The sequence below is a fragment of the Podarcis erhardii genome (genome assembly GCF_964252035.2).
Source record: "Podarcis erhardii genome assembly, chromosome: 6".
NCBI lineage: Eukaryota > Metazoa > Chordata > Lepidosauria > Squamata > Lacertidae > Podarcis > Podarcis erhardii.
The window spans coordinates 77,553,995-77,573,766 of NC_138510.1; the positions used below are offsets into that span (position 1 = coordinate 77,553,995).

Consider the following 19,772-nt stretch of genomic DNA (forward strand, 5'->3'; position numbering starts at 1 on the left):
TCATTATTATTCAGGAGACGAAACAATAATGCTGTAACCAGGCAACTGCACAAGAGAGTCTTTTAAAGAGATTTTCTGGTGTGTTGCAGATAAGAATGGAAAATACTTACCAGGAAAGCACATGCATGCATACTCCCTGACAGACTGGACTGACAGTGGGGGAGGGTCACAACTGCAGATTACTAATTGCCATGCAGATAGCTAATCCAGGTTCTGCCATTTTGCAATACGGTAGTATTGGCACTAAATTCCTAAAAAGGCTGCAATGCATAAAAATCCACCAGGACAACTAGAAATCTGGGCCCAGCTGCACTGGCCGCCAAGTAGTTTCAATGTGCTGGTGTTGACCTCTAAAGGTAAAGGGGGCAAAGGTGAAAAGGACCCCTGGATGGTTATTTCCAGTCAAAGTTGACTATGGGGTGTGGCGCTCATCTCGCTTCAGGACAAGGGAGCTGGCATTTGTCCACAGACAGCTTTCTGGGTCATGTGACCAGCAGGACTAAACCACTTCTGGTGCAACGGGGTACCGTGAGGAGTGCCACAGCGCACTGAAACACTGTTTACCTTCCCACCGCAGCGGTGCCTATTTATCTACTTGCACTGGTGTGCTTTTGAGTTGCTAGGTTGGCAGGAGCTGGGACAGAGCAATGGGAGCTCACCTTGCCACGTGGATTCGAACCGCCAACCTTCCAATCAGCAAGCCCAAGAGGCTCAGTAGTTTAGACCACAATGCCATCCACTTCCCTATAAAGCCTTACACAGCTCAGGACCTCAATACTTTATGAAGACCACCTCTCCCGATATGAGCTGACTTGGACCCTGTGCTTGTCACCCGAGGCCCTTCTCTAAGTCCTCAGGAGATTCAGAGGGTGGCAACATGAGAATGGGCCTTTTCTGTGGTGGCTCCCTGTCTGTGGAATGCTTTCCCTAGAGAGGCTCACCTGACACCATCATTATATATCTTTAAGTGCCAGCCAAAACATTCCTCTTTACCCATGATGTTGGCCATTATATAATCTATGGCCTGTTAAAGCTGGGGGGTGGAGGTGGGGGGCAGAGACTGTTGTTATGGTTATTTTATTATTATTTTTGTATTATGGTTTTTATTATGTTTTTAGTATTATGCTCTGTAAAACGTCTTCTTAATGTTGTACATTGCCCTGGAATCTTTTGATATGAACACTTAAAAAAAAATAATTCGGATAGAAGCTGTACTATTTTTGCTTGCTCAGATTCAACTTCATATGGAACTCTCACCCAAGATTTCTAGTTTGTGATGGTCACAAATCTAATTTAAATGGTTACGATCAGAGTTCTAGTACTATTGTTATCTACTGCATTCACAAAAGAAAAGGAACGCTAATTAGTGGATTTCACTTTGTACTGTTACATAGTAATGAATCAGACGCACCATTTCATAGCTGAATGGTGACTAAAAATAGGGCCTTTTTCACAGTGGTGCCCTGCCTTAGCTCCCAGAATGCTCCACGGAAAAAAGAATTTGCTACTGCCACTGTATTTAATTAGGTTTCACTGGAAGAAATTTAAACACTTGCTTAACTTTCTCAGTGAAATCAGCGGGTCTTCAGAACCAACTCTGGCTGGATTGCGCACTGCATGTAATAATGATAATAATAATAGTAATAATTTTATTATTTATACCCGGCCCATTTCTGAAGGAAATCAGCCCTGAGTGCTCACTGGAAGGACAGATCCTGAAGCTGAGACTCCAATACTTTGGCCACCTCATGAGAAGTGAAGACTCCCTGGAAAAGACCCTGACGTTGGGAAAGATGGCGGGCACAAGGAGAAGGGGACGACAGAGGACGAGATGGTTGGACAGTGTTCTCGAAGCTACCAGCATGAGTTTGACCAAACTGCGGGAGGCAATGGAAGACAGGAGTGCCTGGCATGCTCTGGTCCATGGGGTCATGAATAGTTGGTCACGACTAAACAACTAAACAACAACACCCGGCCCATCTGGCTGGGTTTTCCCAGCCACTCTGGGTGACTTACAGCACATATAAAAGCATAGTAAAAGGTCAAACATTAAGATCTTCCTGATACAGGGCTGCCTTCAGATGTCTTCTAAAAGTTGTGTAGTTCTTTATCTCCTTGACACCTGAAGGAAGGGCGTTCCACAGGGAGGGCGCCACTTGCCGTGAAGGCCCTCTGCCTGGTTCCCTGTAACTTCACCTCTTGCAGTGAGAAACCGCCAGAAGACCCTCGGAAGAGGACCTCACCTCAGTGAACAATGAGGATGGAGACACTCCTTCAGGTACACTTGGCCAAGGCCGTTTGGGTTTTAAAGGTCAGCACCAGCACTTTGAATTATGCTTGGAAACGTACTGGGAGCCAGTGAAGATCCTTTAGGACCAGTTATATGGTCCCAGAGGCTGCTCCCAGTCACCAGGCTAGCTGCAGCATTCTGTTCATGAAACAAAGGCATTCTACCTCCGATAAAAACTTTTGTAAATAATAATGGGGAGGAATAATTTTCAGCACAGAAACTCTTTTGAATAAGAGTCCATTTGCACAGTTGTTCAAGGAAAGTCTGCCACATCTACATTTGGATAATAATCAACATCTTATGTTTTCAATTTCAATTAAAGAAGAACAGCCTTCAGAAACAAGGGCCCACATCGTGACCATTTGTTTCCAATTTAGAATTCAAACTAGTAGAGCATCCAGACAGCTTGCCAAGTTTCTAAATATAGTCATTTAGGTAACTAAATCTTCATTTGGCTGTGCACAATTACATAGTTTCCCACTGCAGAAGATAATCAAGCCATTTAAACAACTTTCTTCAGCTTCCAAATCAAGGAATTCCCTCCAGATACCTTGCTGTATCGTGTTACAACGGAATTGCCCTTGGCTGGAAATCTAGAATATGGAATACACATTACTCATTTCTTCAGAGAGAAAAAAGTCAGGCAAATTCGCAAAACTTTTGTCTCCTAGCCACTCGGTTATTATGAAGATGAGCGTTTATATATACAGCTCAATGAAGCTGCACTCAGGACATGAGTATTAATGTGAAAAGAACAACAACAGTTGCTTATAAGAAGAAAGTAAGTTAGCCTTTAGAACACTTAGCTGTAGTCAAGAGAGGAAGTAAACAGAACAAACTGTTTCCCCTTTTAAATCAACATTGGCTACTTTAATCATAAACAACAGCTGATAACTTGATGTATCCTTATGTATCTAGGATTAGAATGGATAATTGCAAAACAAAAACAAAAACTCCACAATGGGCTCAGGTCCTGTTTGCAACTGAATGCAGACAGAGAAGGTAAGAGCAACTGAGGCTCAGATCCAGAACTTTCTGAGAATCAAGACTGTTCCCCATTATTTATCTTGGAATTCCCGATTTTCTTTACCAGCTTCTAAGACAAGATTGAAGTAAAAATAGAGCACATTGGCATACATCCCAAATTACTACGATTTCAGAAGAAACTACAAGCCCAGGTTACTTGAAAACTGATAGGTGAAGTCTTTTTAAAAAATGCATATATAGTAGACCAGTTAACACCAAAGATTAAGATATGCATACACTTAAAACAGTTGTCGTTTTTTACCTATGGACCCCCGCACAGAAAATAATACATGTAAGCAGATTACTTGTTTACACTGTTCATGAAAAGAGGCTTAAAATATATCGGCTAAGTTCCATGTGGAAAAGTTCACAGCCAAAAGGCCGCTCAATAAACTGGTAAAGAAAAGTAGTGCACACACTTTATTATGCAGCCCTACATTTATTTTTCCTGCAATTCTGATAATACAGATACAGCCTCTGCAGGTGTCAAAACAAGAAAAAAATATTGAAGCTTTGTTTGCTAAGACATGATAGGTAGTAGTCAACTCATTCTTTCTCGTGGAGCAGACTGAAATTAATCAATATTACTATGTCGTTCATTCATTTCAATGGGTCAAATAATTTGATTCTATGCCAGGGGTCAGCAACCTAAGGCCCATGGGCCACAAGCAGCCCACAGGGGTAATTTAACCAGCCCATGAGCCGAGCCACCCGCTGCGCTAAACTGGTGCAGCGCGTTGTGGGAACTTGCTTTCGCGGTGCAGGGAATCACATCTGCGCAGACGCCGGAAATCGCTTCTACGCAATCATGGACACATGCGTGATCCGGCCTACGGAGGGATCTCCGCTGGAGTGAACTGGCCCAGGCAAGGTAAACCTTGCTGACCCCTGTTCTATGCTTTGCTGTGCATATTAAAGGACTGGGTCTCCATAATCTATTACAAGATTCCCGGCCGACCTTCTATGCTTCTACATAAAACTAACAGAAGTCTTCAGCACTACTGTTTTGACTCAGGGGGAGGCTGTCTCCATGCAGTACTGCAGAAGGGTTTCTTCCAGAGTAGGGTCACTGCTCGGTGCCTCTTACAACTCACCCAGGAGAAACATGTCTACAGTTCCCAGTACATGCAAGGGGAACAGGCTAGAAAAACTAGAGCAACAGGATTTCCCCTTGCTTTCCAAAGGTGGCCAGTGGTGCCTATCCACAAATGAAAATGAAGATAGTAGAGGAAAATGCTGAGGTTTCTTTGATGTTTGCACCACATGCTGACGGAAGCACAAAAACAACACAGCTTGCCTCTTCAGCAACACAAAGCAGCTGCAGTGGATGCAGCAAAGCAATTCTGGATGCGAGTATATTTACGCCTTTACATACAGATAAGCTTTACAGCCTTAAAAGAAAATAAGGGAGCACTCGAATTTTAATTCAGAGGTTTTTCGAGCACCCTTCCCCATAGCAACCATAATGGAAGAAATGTGAGCCACAGCACCAGTCCTCTATGTAACACAGTTAAGGGGCTCCTCCATTCAATGCATATTGATCAAGACAGTCCATCTCTGCCTTGCTTGCTTTGCAAAGCATGCTATGCTACTTGCAAGCTTGTGTTGAATGACAAACATGTCTCTACTTTTGCCGCAACAGGGGGATAAAAAATCATGTTGCCCGTGAATCTGTAGTAAGGAGTAACCAATTCAGATGGAAAAGAAAAAGTGATTTTAGCTACATGGAACAAGTATGGCTATTCTTCCAGGACAACAATATTTGCATATTCGATTTCTCCTACCGTACGGGAACTACTTTTAACTAAAAATATAATTAGGAAATGAAAAACAAAAAACACCAAAACAGTTTAAAAGGTAATAGAAGTTTGAAGGGTAATGGAACTTGTAAAATAAAGCTTACCTCAATTGCTTTGCATAATTCTGTTCAATCTCTATCCTTTCTTTAACGAATTTTGCATATTTTTCCAGGAAGTCAATGCCCCACTGTGTGTGCTTGTCTAAATTGTCGAACTGATCCTGTAAAACACAAGCCAGGGGAAAAAAAAATCGAAATTGAACAAGATGACACCCACCCACATTGTTTTCAGATGCTACGTTCTGTCTTCTACACATTTAGTGAATTGAAAATATAAACATAATCACAGAAAGAAAACAGATACTAGGATACGGTACTTCAATACAGAAGGTGCTTTTTTTGTTTTTAGAAAGACACAATCATAAGAGCAGTCCTGCTGAATGAAATTGACAGTCTATCTAGTTCAGCATCTTTTGAAAACGAGGTCCAGCTGGGGGTCAGGGGTCAAGATTGAAGGAGCTGAACTGTGGAGCTTGCAGTATATATTTTAATCCCAGGCTCTGTTACTCTTTTGCTGCTGACTTAGCTCCCCTGTTCCCTGGAAGAGCCATATTCTTCCCACCCCCTTGCTAGGGACCAAATTCTCATCTCTAGTTCAGCAACCCAATGTCCATCCTACATAGTGAGTCACTGGAGGTTTCTGTACCAAGTGTATCTATTTATTTTATTCTATTTATTGATCAATTTTCTATACTGCCCTTCATTCAAGGATCATAGGGCAGTTTACAAAATAAAAACACAAAAATATGTAACATACTTAGAAACAAAAACATGCCCCCCAACACAGTTTTAAAGGCCATAGATTGTTTAATTAGCCAAAGGCCTGGGAGAAGAGGAGTATTTTTGCCTAGCACCTAAAGATACATAACAAAGGCACCAGGCGGGCCTCTCTGGGGTGAGCATTCCACAAGTGAGGAGCCACCACAGAAAAGGCCTCTTCTCATGTTGCTACCCTCTGGGCCTCTCATGAAGGAGGCACATGAAGAAGGGCCTCAGATGATGATTGCAGGGTCCAGGTCTGTTAATTGGGGGAGAGGTGGTCCTTGAGGTATTGTGGTCCTGAGCCGTTGTGGCTTTATAGGGGAGCAGGTGGCATTTTAACCAGGCCTGGAAACTAATTGGCAGCCAGTGCAGTCAGGCCAGGATGGGCATTATATGCTCAAACCTTCTCACCCAAGTGAGCAACCTGGTTGCTGGATTCTCTCACACAGCACTTACATATACAGTGTAATATACAGTGGTACCTCAGGTTACATACGCTTCAGGTTACAGACTCCGCTAACCCAGAAATATTACCTCAGGTTAAGTACTTTGCTTCAGGATGAGAACAGAAATCGTGCTCCAGTGGCGCGGCAACAGCAGGAGGCCCCATTAGCTAAAGGGTGCTTCAGGTTAAGAACAGTTTCAGGTTAAGTAAGGACCTCCGGAACAAATTAAGTACTTAACCTGAGGTACCACTGTATATTACATAGAATTACTACAGATTATAGTACATATTTGAAATATGCTCTAGGATTCAGATAGCTGAGCATGAAGGAACCTTCTATTGTGGTGTTCCCCAAACCTGGGTTTCCAGCTGTTTTGGGACTACAATTCCCATCACCCCTAACCACTGGTCTTGCTAGCTAGGGATGATGGGAGTTGTAGTCCAAAAAACAGCTGGAGACCCAAGTTTGGGAAACACCGTTGTAGTTCTTTCTGAGCTCAGACGAAGTCCCTACTGGATTCTCTCCTTAGTAATGGCGGTGGAGTTCACTTTGGCAGATAGCTCCTTCTTACCCGTGTCCCCCCACTTTAGAAAAAACACCCAGGCCCTACAGTTGTGGCAGAGTTGTGGCTGTCGCCTCCCTCAAACTCTACTTATGCTTATCTCCTGGCCTCAATGTGCCCCAATATATACGCCACAGTGTGGTGAAGCTGAGTGGGCTCAACAGAGAGGAGCAAACCTTACACATGAAGTAAATAAACCAAGGCTCTGCAGCTACTGTTTGGGCCACAGAGAAGAGGAAGATGAGACAAAGGGAAACCTCAACGCTTCATTGCACAAAGACTACACTTGAACTGTTCATGATCGGACTTCCGGGATAGCGCGAACGGGTAATGGCGGATTCCCTCCGAGCTCCGGAGGGAATCAGCTCCGCTAAGGACGGGTCTTGCCGTGCCGGCGACACGGGGACCCTTAGAAACCGCAGGCGCTGAAGCCTGCGGACATGGAGACTCGGTGGGCACCTTAAGCGCCCTCCCCGACCTGCGAAGAGCCTTTTTAAAGGCTACGGAGTGGACCGGAGAGTGGCGTGGCGCTGAGAGTCGATCGCTGCCTTGGCGGAGCGAAGCCGCGAGCCATGACCGGAGAGCGCTATCTTTCTTCCTGAAAATTTGGACTGAAATGAAGAACCCGTGAGTAGAAGGAAATTTTGGCACTAAAAGTTTTATACCTAAAATTGAGTACGATCGGGGGTGTGTTAAAAGGAAGTCCGCACTCCCCCCCCCCCCACAGAAAGATTCAAAGCAAGGAGAGGAGCACTAAGGCGGAAAGATTTTGGTGTTTAAATAAATAGTTCTCACGAACTGGATTATAAAGTTATTGTGCTGGAGTGGAAAGGAGTAAAATCTCAGAAGTTTTTCTTTTTTGGCAATCCCCCCCCCCTTTGGACCCGGGAGTGCCCTGCGTGTGAGCCCGAGGAAAAAGAATAAAGAGTTTGACAGCTGTCAAAAGAGCTGTCAAACGAGTGGCAAAGATTTGGAACTGAGCTATTAGTAACTCTTTGGACCAAAAGAGTTACTTTAAAATTGAACTTTTTGAAACAAAGTGATTGGGAATAACAAGGAATAACAAAGTAACGAACTGTTGGAATAGGATCATGATGGAAATCCCCCTGGAGGGAACTAAAGACATTGCAATGGCTGCAGAAGGGAAATTATGGGCAGAGATTGAAAGGATGTTTTTTCTCGTGGGAACTTTACAAGAGCAAAGTATCACAATGAGTAAACAACTTCAGACTTTCGGTTTGGAACTGAGCAACTCTGCTAATGATATAAAGTTGATGGAAAGAAATTCTGCAGCTGCAGAGGATGAGATAACTTTGGAACTGGGGGAAAAAGAAGAGGAAGAAGGAGAGGAATTTCAGATGGAAAAAATCAACCAAAAGCCTGCAACCTTTGGGAACAAAGGAAACAAAGAAAATGACAAGTGGACCACAAACCTACAAAAGGAGAGAAAGATAAAGGAAGAAGTCCCTGGAATAACTGGAATATTGGACTATATAAGAGTAAACAAGTATGATTGGGACTTCCTCATTAAGCTGGAGTATGATAAATTGAGTGGTCCTGAGCAGGAACTGATATTGATGGACGTGGAAGGAGAAAAATGTGAGGGGCTGATGACAGAACCTCCTCAAGAAGAGAGGGCCAACAAAATGGATTATCAACAAAACTGGTGGAGAGAGACTAACTGGGGCTTAAGAGCCTCTGATGTGAGAAACCCGGGCTAAAGCAGTTAACCTATTGGGACATTGGTCTGGGAAGGGACAGAAACCGGGGCAGGGGGGGAGGGGAGAGTAGAATAATTAAAACCTGAGATTTTGAATTGTTATATTATGATTTTTTGGTGTAATATGTGAAGGGAGGAATTCAGGGGAGAAAATTTAGGCCGTCCTTAGAGAAAAGATTAATTGTGTAAAATTGGATTAGTTAAACTGGGTTAAGCATAAATGACAAATTTTAAGAAAAGATAAGAAATATTTAAGGGATGAGAGGAAATAACTTGCTGAGATAATTAATGAAATTGGAATGTGGGAGGGTGCGGGGAAGTCAATGAAAGAAGGTAATGAAAGTAAGGTTATGAAGTTATGGATGTTTTGTTTTGTTTTTATATGTTTGTTTGTATGTTAAAAATTTGAAAACCCAATAAAAATTTATTTAATAATAATAAAAAAAAAAGAACTGTTCATGATCGCCAAGAGGCTTAGTTCTAAAAGCATGCCCATAATTGAAACTTGCGCTTTGGGCTGATTTCATTTTTATTAGTTTGCCTTGTTTAAGACGATTGCTTCAACTGCAACTTTAGCTTTAATGTTCAGCAAACCTAGCAATTAACTGTTTGATATTCAAAACATGTGCATGGTCTCAGACTGACATTAAAGCCATTTTACATTACATGCAATATATATAACACCTGAAGATTAGACGATACATAAAAATTAATGGCAAAGGTAGATGGTAAAGCGATATGAGGCAGCAAATGGAAGCCAAAACTCAGCCTTAAAAAGAATGAAGGCTATCAGGTTTCTATTATTATCCTCTCAGTCATATCCAGCATACTGGGTAAATATGGCCATATATTACATCCCAACCACATTGTAATTCATCTACTTCTTCATTGCAACCCAAGTATGTAGACGAACACTGCATCAATGAGAAGGAATGTGAAGATGTGCTGTTGACAAACTCAAAACACTGGATCCTTAAAGACCAGCTTGGCCACTGGAGTGCTCTACTCTTCAATAATATTAAGCATTTCTAGTTTGAAGAGGTTAATAATCCAGGAACCTTGTTCTTTGCAAACGATTAAGCATTTTGGGGGTGGGGGAAGAAGAACAACAGAGCATCTCCGTAAATCCATGGCCTCAACCACACAGAGATGTGATACATCTGCATCACACAATTTAAGTGAAAACCTAGCTTGAAATATGGCCATATTTTTGCTAGAGCGCCATCCATTCTTGGACAACAGCCTTGTCTGTGCTGTGTGATACGGTACTAGCACATCACTATGGATCTTAAATAATGAGTCCAAGTACGCGCAGCGAAGTAGGCAAGGCAACGTTTGGGTGGGGGAAGTTGTAACGTCGCATGTACAGCTTTGAAATAACTATCTCATCCATTCATCATAATGCATTTCATTAAGTTAATAGTTAATAGAATCTGGCTATTCTGCATTTTGTTCTGCTTTATCCATTTACTTTGACTATTTCACCCTTGCACTGAAACTCCAATAAGGTGCTCTGGAATTGAACCAACAGTCAGAGACATTAGAACAAGCTTCCTGCCGTGAACACAAGAACAATGCTTTTGCTGTCCTAGTTTGGACTTCTTAGTTCACTGTTCTGAAAAGCTGCCAGGTCTGTGGAAAACTAGTCAAGTGCCATTTTTAAAAACATTGCTAGATCTCCTCACAAACAGAACTCAAGCAAATTGGGGGAAGGCAATGTAAGCAATTAGGGTAATTTCCTGCCACTGGATCCCAAAGCACAACTTGATGAAGACAAATTTGATTAATGGAGTAAAATCTCATACCTTGTCACTCTCAGAATCCAGGAGAATTCTCAACTCATGACTTTGCCTCTGAATACCAGTTGTTGGGGGACAACAGGAGAGGGCTATTCCCTCAAGTCCTGTTTTGGGGGTCTCCAGAGGCAACTTGTTAGCCACTGTGAGAAAGAGGATGATGGCCCAGATAGCTGTTTGGTCTGATCCAGCACTGCTCCTCTTACATTCTTTTTGTTAGAAGCTGAAGTCACCAGGCTCACTTGGCAGCAAAGCAAAGATCAATCTACACTGCACCATGCCCAAGGTAACTATTGAGATAATATCACAAGATGAAATATGTGTACAGTAGTGGCTTTGTTAGGGTTCACTTCCTACTCTCAGAACCGGTTTCAGTTTTATCCCCAAACAGATTCCATGTTCCCCTGTGATTAGAGATATTAGACCAGGAGCATCTCACCTGTGGTCTTCTAGATGCTGCCTCACTACAGCTCCCATTAACCTTGACCGTTGGCCATGCAGCTGGGGCTGATGGGAGTTGAAGTCCAGCAGCAGCTTGAGGACCACAGGTTGGCCACCCCCAAATTAGACTGAAGGAGGACTGGGTATACACATATTAGAGTTGAGACACTGGCAATAGAAAACATGTCTCAGAATTCCTACAGCCAAACACAGCATTCATTACCATTGAGCAGAAGAAGGTGGTATCTTATGACACAAGTTTTCTACTGTGTAGGAAATAAGCATGGCAAAGTAGTGAGTAGAATATACCCATTATCAATATTACAACCACAAACTGAAATAGAATATAAAAGCAAAGTCAACAGGGACTGGCATATTTTGCAACTGCAAGTGCAGAGTATTGCTTTAATGCATGCAGGAAGACTAGAGGTTCTCAAACTATCAGAAGGAACCACAGGGCCATCCTATATGAAAATTGAATATTAAGAGCTTCCCTGTAGGTTTCAAAAGGAAGTACTATAAGTGCAAGGCTTTTTGTTTTTCTTAACCAGAACGTAGGAGTTCAGCCTGTGCTGAACAATGCTGCATTTCCCCTTTATGGTGGTGGTGATCTTTGTCTATAGCTACGCAAGTGGTATCTGCGGTACAAAGCAGCTTCCACCAACATCATCTGGTGCACCAACTGCACCCTATCAGGATAAGGATGATCTTGCTGCAACGATTCATGTTCTTGTCAATGTAAGGTTGCTATGATGTATAATATGTAGTGCTGCCTTCAAAAAGGATCTCAATCTTCACTTGATACAAAAAAAAAAAAAAAAAAAGCAGCAAGGTAATGAACAGGGACCAAGTATAACCATCGAATAATAATAACAATAATCATAATTTATTATTTATACCCCACCCATCTGGCTGGGTTTCCCCAGCCACTCTGGGCGGCTTCCAACAAAACACTAAAATACAATAACCCATTAAACATTAAAAGCTTCCCTATTATTACAATAATATAAAAATATAAGCAGTGGTAACCTGTTTGTACACATCCCTAAGATGGCAGTTAGGCCAAAGTGTACACAATATATGTATTTACCACTCTCCATAGAAGCTAATAATGAAGCTGAACCCAAGACAGTTAGGAACTCAAGCTTGGATATTTTATTTTGGAAGAATTTCTCATTGGGTTTATCTAATTCTAACTCTTATCCAACTAGGTTTATCTAACCCACTAGGCCTGATCCTTTTAATCTTTTCCATTGTGTACCTCAGTTGTCACAGGTAAAAGAAAGGACTTATAAAGAATGACAGGGATATCTACACCTGCAGAGTATTTATGATCCTGGATGGCTGATAACCTTTGCAGGTGTGGCTTTTGGCCCCCTTTTTTAGGTCGTCCCCAACATTAATCCTCAAGGAATTTAAGACTTAAAAGACAATCATGTTCCTTTGGGAACTAAGTTAAATAAGCACTGAAGAAGTGGTCTGTTCACCTGCAATACATTCTGAGTGCTGGAGCAAACAGCAATGGGCAATTCACTAACTGATAACACATAGTGACTGAAGTATCTGTTTTCCAAGAATCTTAAATCAGCATGAGGCATGTGAAGGGTGCCTTCGATGAGTACCAAAGACAGGATTGGGGGGGGGGGGGAGAGGAAAAAAAATTGTGGAAAATATTGCTATGGTTAATTATTCTTGTCTGCTATTGCCAGAGTTAGAGCATAGCACCTCCCCAGCTAATACAACACTTATTCTTAACAATAAAACTATAAATTGTATGACTTGTTAATTAATGTTGCATTTATTATTATTAAGTCTCTTGGGCTATGATGATGAGCCCTAGCAGATATTTAACTTCAGCTTTCAAGCCGAATGAAGCTCAACGCTTCCATACCAGAAGAGAGAGTCATAGTCTACTAAGACCTATAATGAATCGCGGAGGAGCATTCAAAAGGAAGTACTTTAACTGAGAATTTACATTTCTGCAGCTGTTTAATGGTTTTTGGAAAGGACACGCTTAAGAGTCACTGTTCCACAATTTAGACTATTTGAAAATGTACACATGGAACTAATATGCACAGTCCCTTTATGGCTCACTTCTTGTCATAGGAAGTAACTATGTTGAAAGCGTTCCAAAATACCAACATCTGCCCATCCAAAAAGACTCTCCTTTCAGGAGAGACTAAGAACAGAATACAGCATCACCACCAAAAACGGTATTCCTATTATCTTAAGTTAGTACACTTGGTTATGTGTCCCACTACATGTCATTGGCAGAAAGATGTCCACCTTAATGACACCAAATATAACCAGTAAGTTATATCAGCACTCCACACAGGGCTGCCACTCTTGCCTTATATAGCTCCATCTTCATTCAAAAACGTCTATACGAAATACCCCACGCTTAAGTTTTCCAGAAAAGAAAAACATTTTAGTTTTGCAAATCACTTTTTGATAAATGTGTTTTTCTTGAAGCTTGGATCTGCGTAGGTCACATGGATACTTCAGAAAACGTTTTATGGGTGCTCCTGTTCAAGATGACCAATCCAGAAACAGTGTGCAGTAGCCCAAGTACTGACTTCTAAAATAGGTTTCTAGATCTATCCTGTTCCTTGACTTCAATAAAACATTCAAAATGTGGCAATTAAAAGCCCTGGCACCTTCTTCCCTAGTGGCCTTTAAATTCGCATCTAACTAAATACAATATATGTTGGGAAATGGTTTGTCTGTTTGTGCTCTATGTGTTTGGGTGACTGTCAGGATATCATAACCAAACTCAGCATAGGGATTTCCGAGGCATGGGTGGTGGACTTCAATGTCATATGGACGCCAGACACCATGCTGAATCAATATTTTGGAGTGAAATGTCACTTTGGCATGACTTCACCTGTTTTCTGGCATAGGTTCAGCTGCCAAATTTGGCATGAACTGATATGGGAAGTGCCAGGTGCCATTCTGAATCAAGATGGTAGACCAAACATTACCTGTGTGTAACTTGACCTGATTTTTGACATTATTGCTACTATTATTATTTACTGAATTTATACACTGCCCTTCATCACGAAATCTCAGGGTGGTTCACAGAATAAAATACAAGATAATAACACATTACCTGACAGGTCAAAATCCACAAATTATATTATCCCTTTAAAAATCACAACTCTGAGGCTTCTAAGAATACCCTGGCAGCACTGGGCACTAAGTCCCTGCTAGTATTCAATACAGTGGTACCTCAGGTTATATATGCTTCAGGTTACAGACTCCGCTAACCCAGAAATAGTGCTTCAGATTAAGAACTTTGCTTCAGGATGAGAACAGAAATTGTGCTCTGGCGGTGCAAAGGCAGCAAGAGGCCCCATTGGCTAAAGTGGTGCTTCAGGTTAAGAACAGTTTCAGGTTAAGAATGGACCTCCGGAATGAATTAAGTACTTAACCCAAGGTACCACTGTATTTGTACAATCGTTCTGTACCGTACCAGCTCTCATGAGTCAAATCCTACTTTTCTAGATCTAAGACACAACAAATGAAACCTCGCTGCCAGATTCTCTCTCTTTCCTTGTACACTAAGTGCTTGAAATATCCAGAAGTCACTAGTGTAAACATCTGTATTATGTAGGCTTCTCAAAGTTCAGATAGTTATATGTTTAAGAGGACTCCCTCCAGGTCTGCCTGTTTAAACTTGCACTCTCTGAAAAGACCAATGGTAAGTCATTGTCAAGCACTTATGTAAAACCTTCTATTATGGAAAGCCAGCTGAATTCACATTTTGTTTTCTTCTGAAATCTGCTGACTGACCCCCAATGACACCACCTCTGTTACAGAATATCTGAACCACAGCCTTGCCAGCTGAAAACCAGGTCAGCTACACAGAGTAGTGGTCCTAAAGTTGTCTGGTAGGAAAAAAATATTTTTTCTGAGAGACTGTGATGATCATTGTGTTGTAATTTTACACATTACGTTGAAGTGAGTAAGATCTGTAAACTCCTTCCAAAATGTCATCTTTGGAAAGAAGTCCTAAATCAGGAATGGCTTCTTATGCTGTTTGCTCATAGTTTCTCAGTTCATTATTCACAATTTTCCTTCACGTTGTTCAGAGGATAGCTATCGCTACGGAAAATTACGCAAGTTATATTGTTTAGTGGTAAAACTCCTGGAGTCAGCTTTCCCCCCTGCCATGCTGAACAATATAACTTACTCTGAGAAATCATATCTCGATAAAAAAGGTGCCACAATACAACAATTTCTCGGTCAGAAACTTGTTAAATGATCCATATCAGCGCTGCAACTGCTGACAACTAAGGTCTACATCTCGCATAACAGAGTTTGTTTTGAGACAAAGTTAATGGTGGCTTGGATTTATTCTCAAAAGTAATTAGTTCTTAGCGCTTGTTCAGATATTACTTGGCTTTCCAAGATGAGAAGTGTGCATCTTGTTTTATGCTCCCTCCATGGGGGCGGGTGAGAAGAAAGTAACACATTCAAACAAACACAGGATGCCTGTATTTAAACAAAACACAGAACCTTCCAGCTGACCTGTAACTTTCTTTCCAGAATGAGTCAGAGAAGGGATTATAAAGGACCACTGAGGTCCACTCTCAATTTTATCTCCAGGCAGAATATTTGGGGTCAGTATCTGAATGTGCCTTTAACATCTTAGCCACAATGTGGTGAAAACTGAAAATCATCATTGCCCTTAATGCGTACTGAGAAATTCATAACCTATTTACACATGCTAATCTTCTTAATACCAATGTCAAGAGTGAAGAGAAAACACCCTTTGAATCACCTGTGGGAATTACAGAACTTACAATAGAGTTTAAGAATCTGTTATGCCAATTTTAATGTTGTTGGTTTTTCCTCCCTAAGTGGCAAAGAAGCTTTACTAGCTGGAAATAAGAGCAAATACACCAATTCCTGAGCGGTCTGAAAGTTAAAATAAAAAGTGAGCAACAAAATTTAAAAAATAAATTGCAAAAATGTTGATGTAAACTCTGCTAAAAGGGGCTGCAAATGGTCAAAATATCACATTCATCAACCCATTGTAGTAAGAAAAGCTGGTATGTTTGTAAATCCCAGTCAAGCATTTAATACAATCTTTGGTTCAAGGAATTAGAAGTGCCGCTTCCACACTTGCAGAGCTCCACTTCTTCTCTTTCCTCCAGCAAAAAGAAATATTAAAAAATTGGCAGAGTTATTTCAGTGTTCCTTTTCTCCTCCCGAAGTAGCCTTGAGTTCTGCTTTACTGGGCTGAGGTGTTGTTCTCTGTGCCTCAGTTAGCACTGCTGCACTTACAGCATATAAAAGAGAAAGAAGAAAATTGGCAGAGGCATATTGGATAATCTTTCGTAATATAGTGACCTATGCAAGGCCAAAATTTGGCGCCCCCCAAATGCATCTTCTTAATTACAGTGGTACCTTGGGTTACATACGCTTCAGGTTACATACGCTTCAGGTTACAGACTCTGCTAACCCAGAAATAGTGCTTCAGGTTAAGAACTTTGCTTCAGGATAAGAACAGAAATCATGCTCTGGCGGCATGGCAGCAGCAGGAGGCCCCATTAGCTAAAGTGGTACTTCAGGTTAAGAACAATTTCAGGTTAAGAACGGACCTCCAGAACAAATTAAGTACTTAACCTGAGGTACCACTGTATGGATCTTCTCAATTTTGCACCCACCTCGGCTCAGCACCCTGAGTGGGAGGACTACTACCCTGCTGGCCCTAAATCAGCTGTTTCTGTACCAGCTGCTAAGCAGTTTGAGTTGGGGAGATTTAACCCCTGCAGCTCAGTTGTTTGGGAAGAAGCTGAGCAATGGCAAAGTGGGAACGCACACACACAGCCTGACCAAGGAGTGAGTTTCAGTGGGTGTGGAAGGCCTTTGCCTTGCATGCTTTTCTGTTCCTCCCTCTCTCTCACCCCACTGCTTGGTTGGGGAAGCTAGAAGAGATTCTGATTTGCATTTCCAGCAAGCTAAGGGGAATGTGTCAGAGCAGTTCTGGACATGTTAATTGTTCTGTCCGCACCAATAGCCCTAGTAATGCAAAGGTATTTCCCCAAGTATGACTCTGCTTATGCTGAGTCATTGGAAATGCTGCAGCCCTTCTCCCTCCCCTGCCCACACACCCCAACAACATCCCTCCATCTCACCCACAAAATTTTGCACAGCCCTAACCAGCATTTAGCATATTTAGCAGTTTCCTTTCCAACAGCTGGTGCCATTGCAAACACTCTTCCCCCTGTTGCTCGGCTTTGCTTGCAAACTTGCTAGGGATATTTCTGGCATTTCTACTTTTTGAACAATTACGTTTCCAAAATATCTTGCAGACTTCCTTGTCTGCAGCAGAAGTTGCAGGAGAATAGAAGTCGAAGCACCCAAGTTTAGCAACGGGGGCAAGGAAGCCAGGGCAGTAACCACACCACCTCTTACAAACCCCAGCTTTCCAACAGGAACAAGCTCAGCAGCATAAATTAAAACCAAAAGCAAGCTGTGACCAAAATGATTGGGGAAGTTGACGCAACCAAGGAAAATTAAAATGTTTGGGGGCTTTTTTGTTGAGAGAGAAAAAAAAGGATGAGTAAGGAAAGGCATAACAGATTTATTTATAACATTATGCATGTTGTGAAGAAAGCTGATAACAGGGTACCATTTGATGTAACTGAATGGTAGGATATTCAAGACAGATTAAAAAGAAGCACTTTCTTTACACACAGCATGTATAAGATGAAGTTTAGATGGCTTTAAAAGGGAATCAATATAAATTCATGGAGAATAAGGCTACTGAAGTGCTACATTCAGGATCAGAGGTAATATTTCACTGAACACAAGTTGCTGGGAGACCACAAAGGGACAGGGCCATTGCCCTAATGTGCTGCTTGAGGACTTTCCATAGCTAATTGATTGTGAAAGCAGGATGAAGAACTAGTCCATGAGTAGGCAAACTAAGGCCCGGGGGCCGGATCCGGCCCAATCGCCTTCTAAATCCGGTCTGGGAATCAGCGTGTTTTTACATGAGTAGAATGTGTCCTTTTATTTAAAATGCATCTCTGGGTTATTTGTAGGGCCTGCCTGGTGTTTTTTACATGAGTAGAACATGTGCTTTTATTTAAAATGCATCTATGGATTATTTGTGGGGCATAGGAATTCGTTCATTCCCCCCCCCAATATAGTCCGGCCCCCCACAAGGTCTGAAGGACACTGGACCGGCCCCCCTGCTGAAAAAGTTTGCTGACCCCTGATAGTCTAATCCAGCAGAGCTTTTCTTACATCCTCTTTTTTCTTTAAAGAACCCTATCTGCACTTTTATTTCCAACATCAAAGTAGCTGACAGCAGCATTTCTTAATTAGAACTGCATCACTGAGGATGAAGCCCCGTTAAGCAAAGAAAAGTAAATAACCACTGAAAGAAAAGTAAATGACAATCTGTACTGTATGATGTAACATTCTTTTCAGCTACTGTCATACTACTCAGAAGCAAAGTTCAGTACTTTATACAGCCTTGTATGATCACTGCATTGTTTTCATAACACTGGTTGTTATGAAAAAGGCTCTGTATGCTTTATATGCATCTAAAGACATTCCCAGATAGGGCAGTCAAGCAAGCGTATTGATTTACTAACTTTTTAACAGCAAGGACAGTCTGTTGTAGAAATCAGAACAATGTGTTAAGCATATTTAGTAGACAATGAAAAGACTAACCCACGTTGGCAGCTGTCAAATTCTGACATCTTTAGAATGGATGCGGGTGGGAACCTCATTTTTCCATCCTAAAAAAGGAATGGCTTTATATGCAATATAACAGTGTGGTGTGTTGTAGACTTGAATGTGTGAGAGTTTGAATCCACTTAGTTTCACATCCCACTGGGTGGCCTTATCTGAGCCTTACCCAGATAGATGTTGCAAACCATGCAAGCCTGAAGTTCTAGGCACACAAGCAGAATATTACTACATTATACTGGCCTGCCTGGCAATACTCCCATCATAATCTATAGGTGGAGTGAGGAGTACAGTAGGCAGGACTTGTGTGTGTACACACTAACTAAGCTACCATGTGGTGCAACCAGGCAATACCATTTCTCCATATTGGCCTAAATGACTCCAGCTGCTGCTGTTTTCACCCCAGTGCTGTTGAAGTTGCTTAATATATCAGGAGTAGAACAGAGCAGAGCAGACATGTAGCCCAACTCCCCCTGTGTCTTATATCAGGCTTTGAAACTTGTAACCCACCAAGCTAGTGAATCACTGCAGTCAACGTATGCCAGCCTCCTAAGGTCACAAAAGCATTATTATTATTATGGCTGTTCATGTAATATTGCAAAAAGCTATACCAATCAAGCATGTATTTTATAGCCAGATGTCTTAGCTGGCTTCTTTTACTGTAGTCCTACCCATCTCTTTCCCAACCAGTCTCACCCACAAGCACAAGTCCCAAGGATCTCTTTCTTTCTTTCTTTCTTTCTTTCTTTCTTTCTTCATTCTTCAAAAAAGCAAAGTGGGAAAATACTGCTACCAAAATCAACATCTGCCCAGAGACTATAAACAGCTCCTTAAAATATAAGTTAAGATTATGCTTTGGACTAGAAACAGAAACATGGTATTATCTTCCTTACCTGTCCCATATCCAACTGGAGTGCTAAGGTGCAATCATTCACTCCTATCCATAATTTAAGGAGATTCAAACACCTTTCCTTAAACTACAACAAATTAATAATAATCACATTAATATATAAAACAATATAATTAAAACAGATACCAGGTACAGAACTAAAAACAGGCCAACTGTTGAACAGGGTACCTGACCAGGATTACGTAGTGACCAGGGCTATGCTTCCTCAAATTTAAATTGGTGCTATATCTTGAAACCTGGTGGACACAAAT

The 19,772-nt window shown here is 41.6% G+C and overlaps 1 protein-coding gene across 4 annotated transcripts in view; it reads right to left on the minus strand.

The window, feature by feature from the left end:
- Window positions 1–19,772, minus strand: part of FNBP1L (formin binding protein 1 like) — a 75,817-nt gene that overhangs the window by 40,605 nt on the left and 15,440 nt on the right. For all 4 annotated transcript variants that reach the window (XM_081865988.1, XM_081865984.1, XM_081865985.1 and 1 more), the window contains exon 2: window positions 5,220–5,335. In XM_081865988.1, coding sequence (XP_081722114.1) covers window positions 5,220–5,335 — 116 coding nt within the window. The remainder of the gene's footprint in view (window positions 1–5,219; window positions 5,336–19,772) is intronic.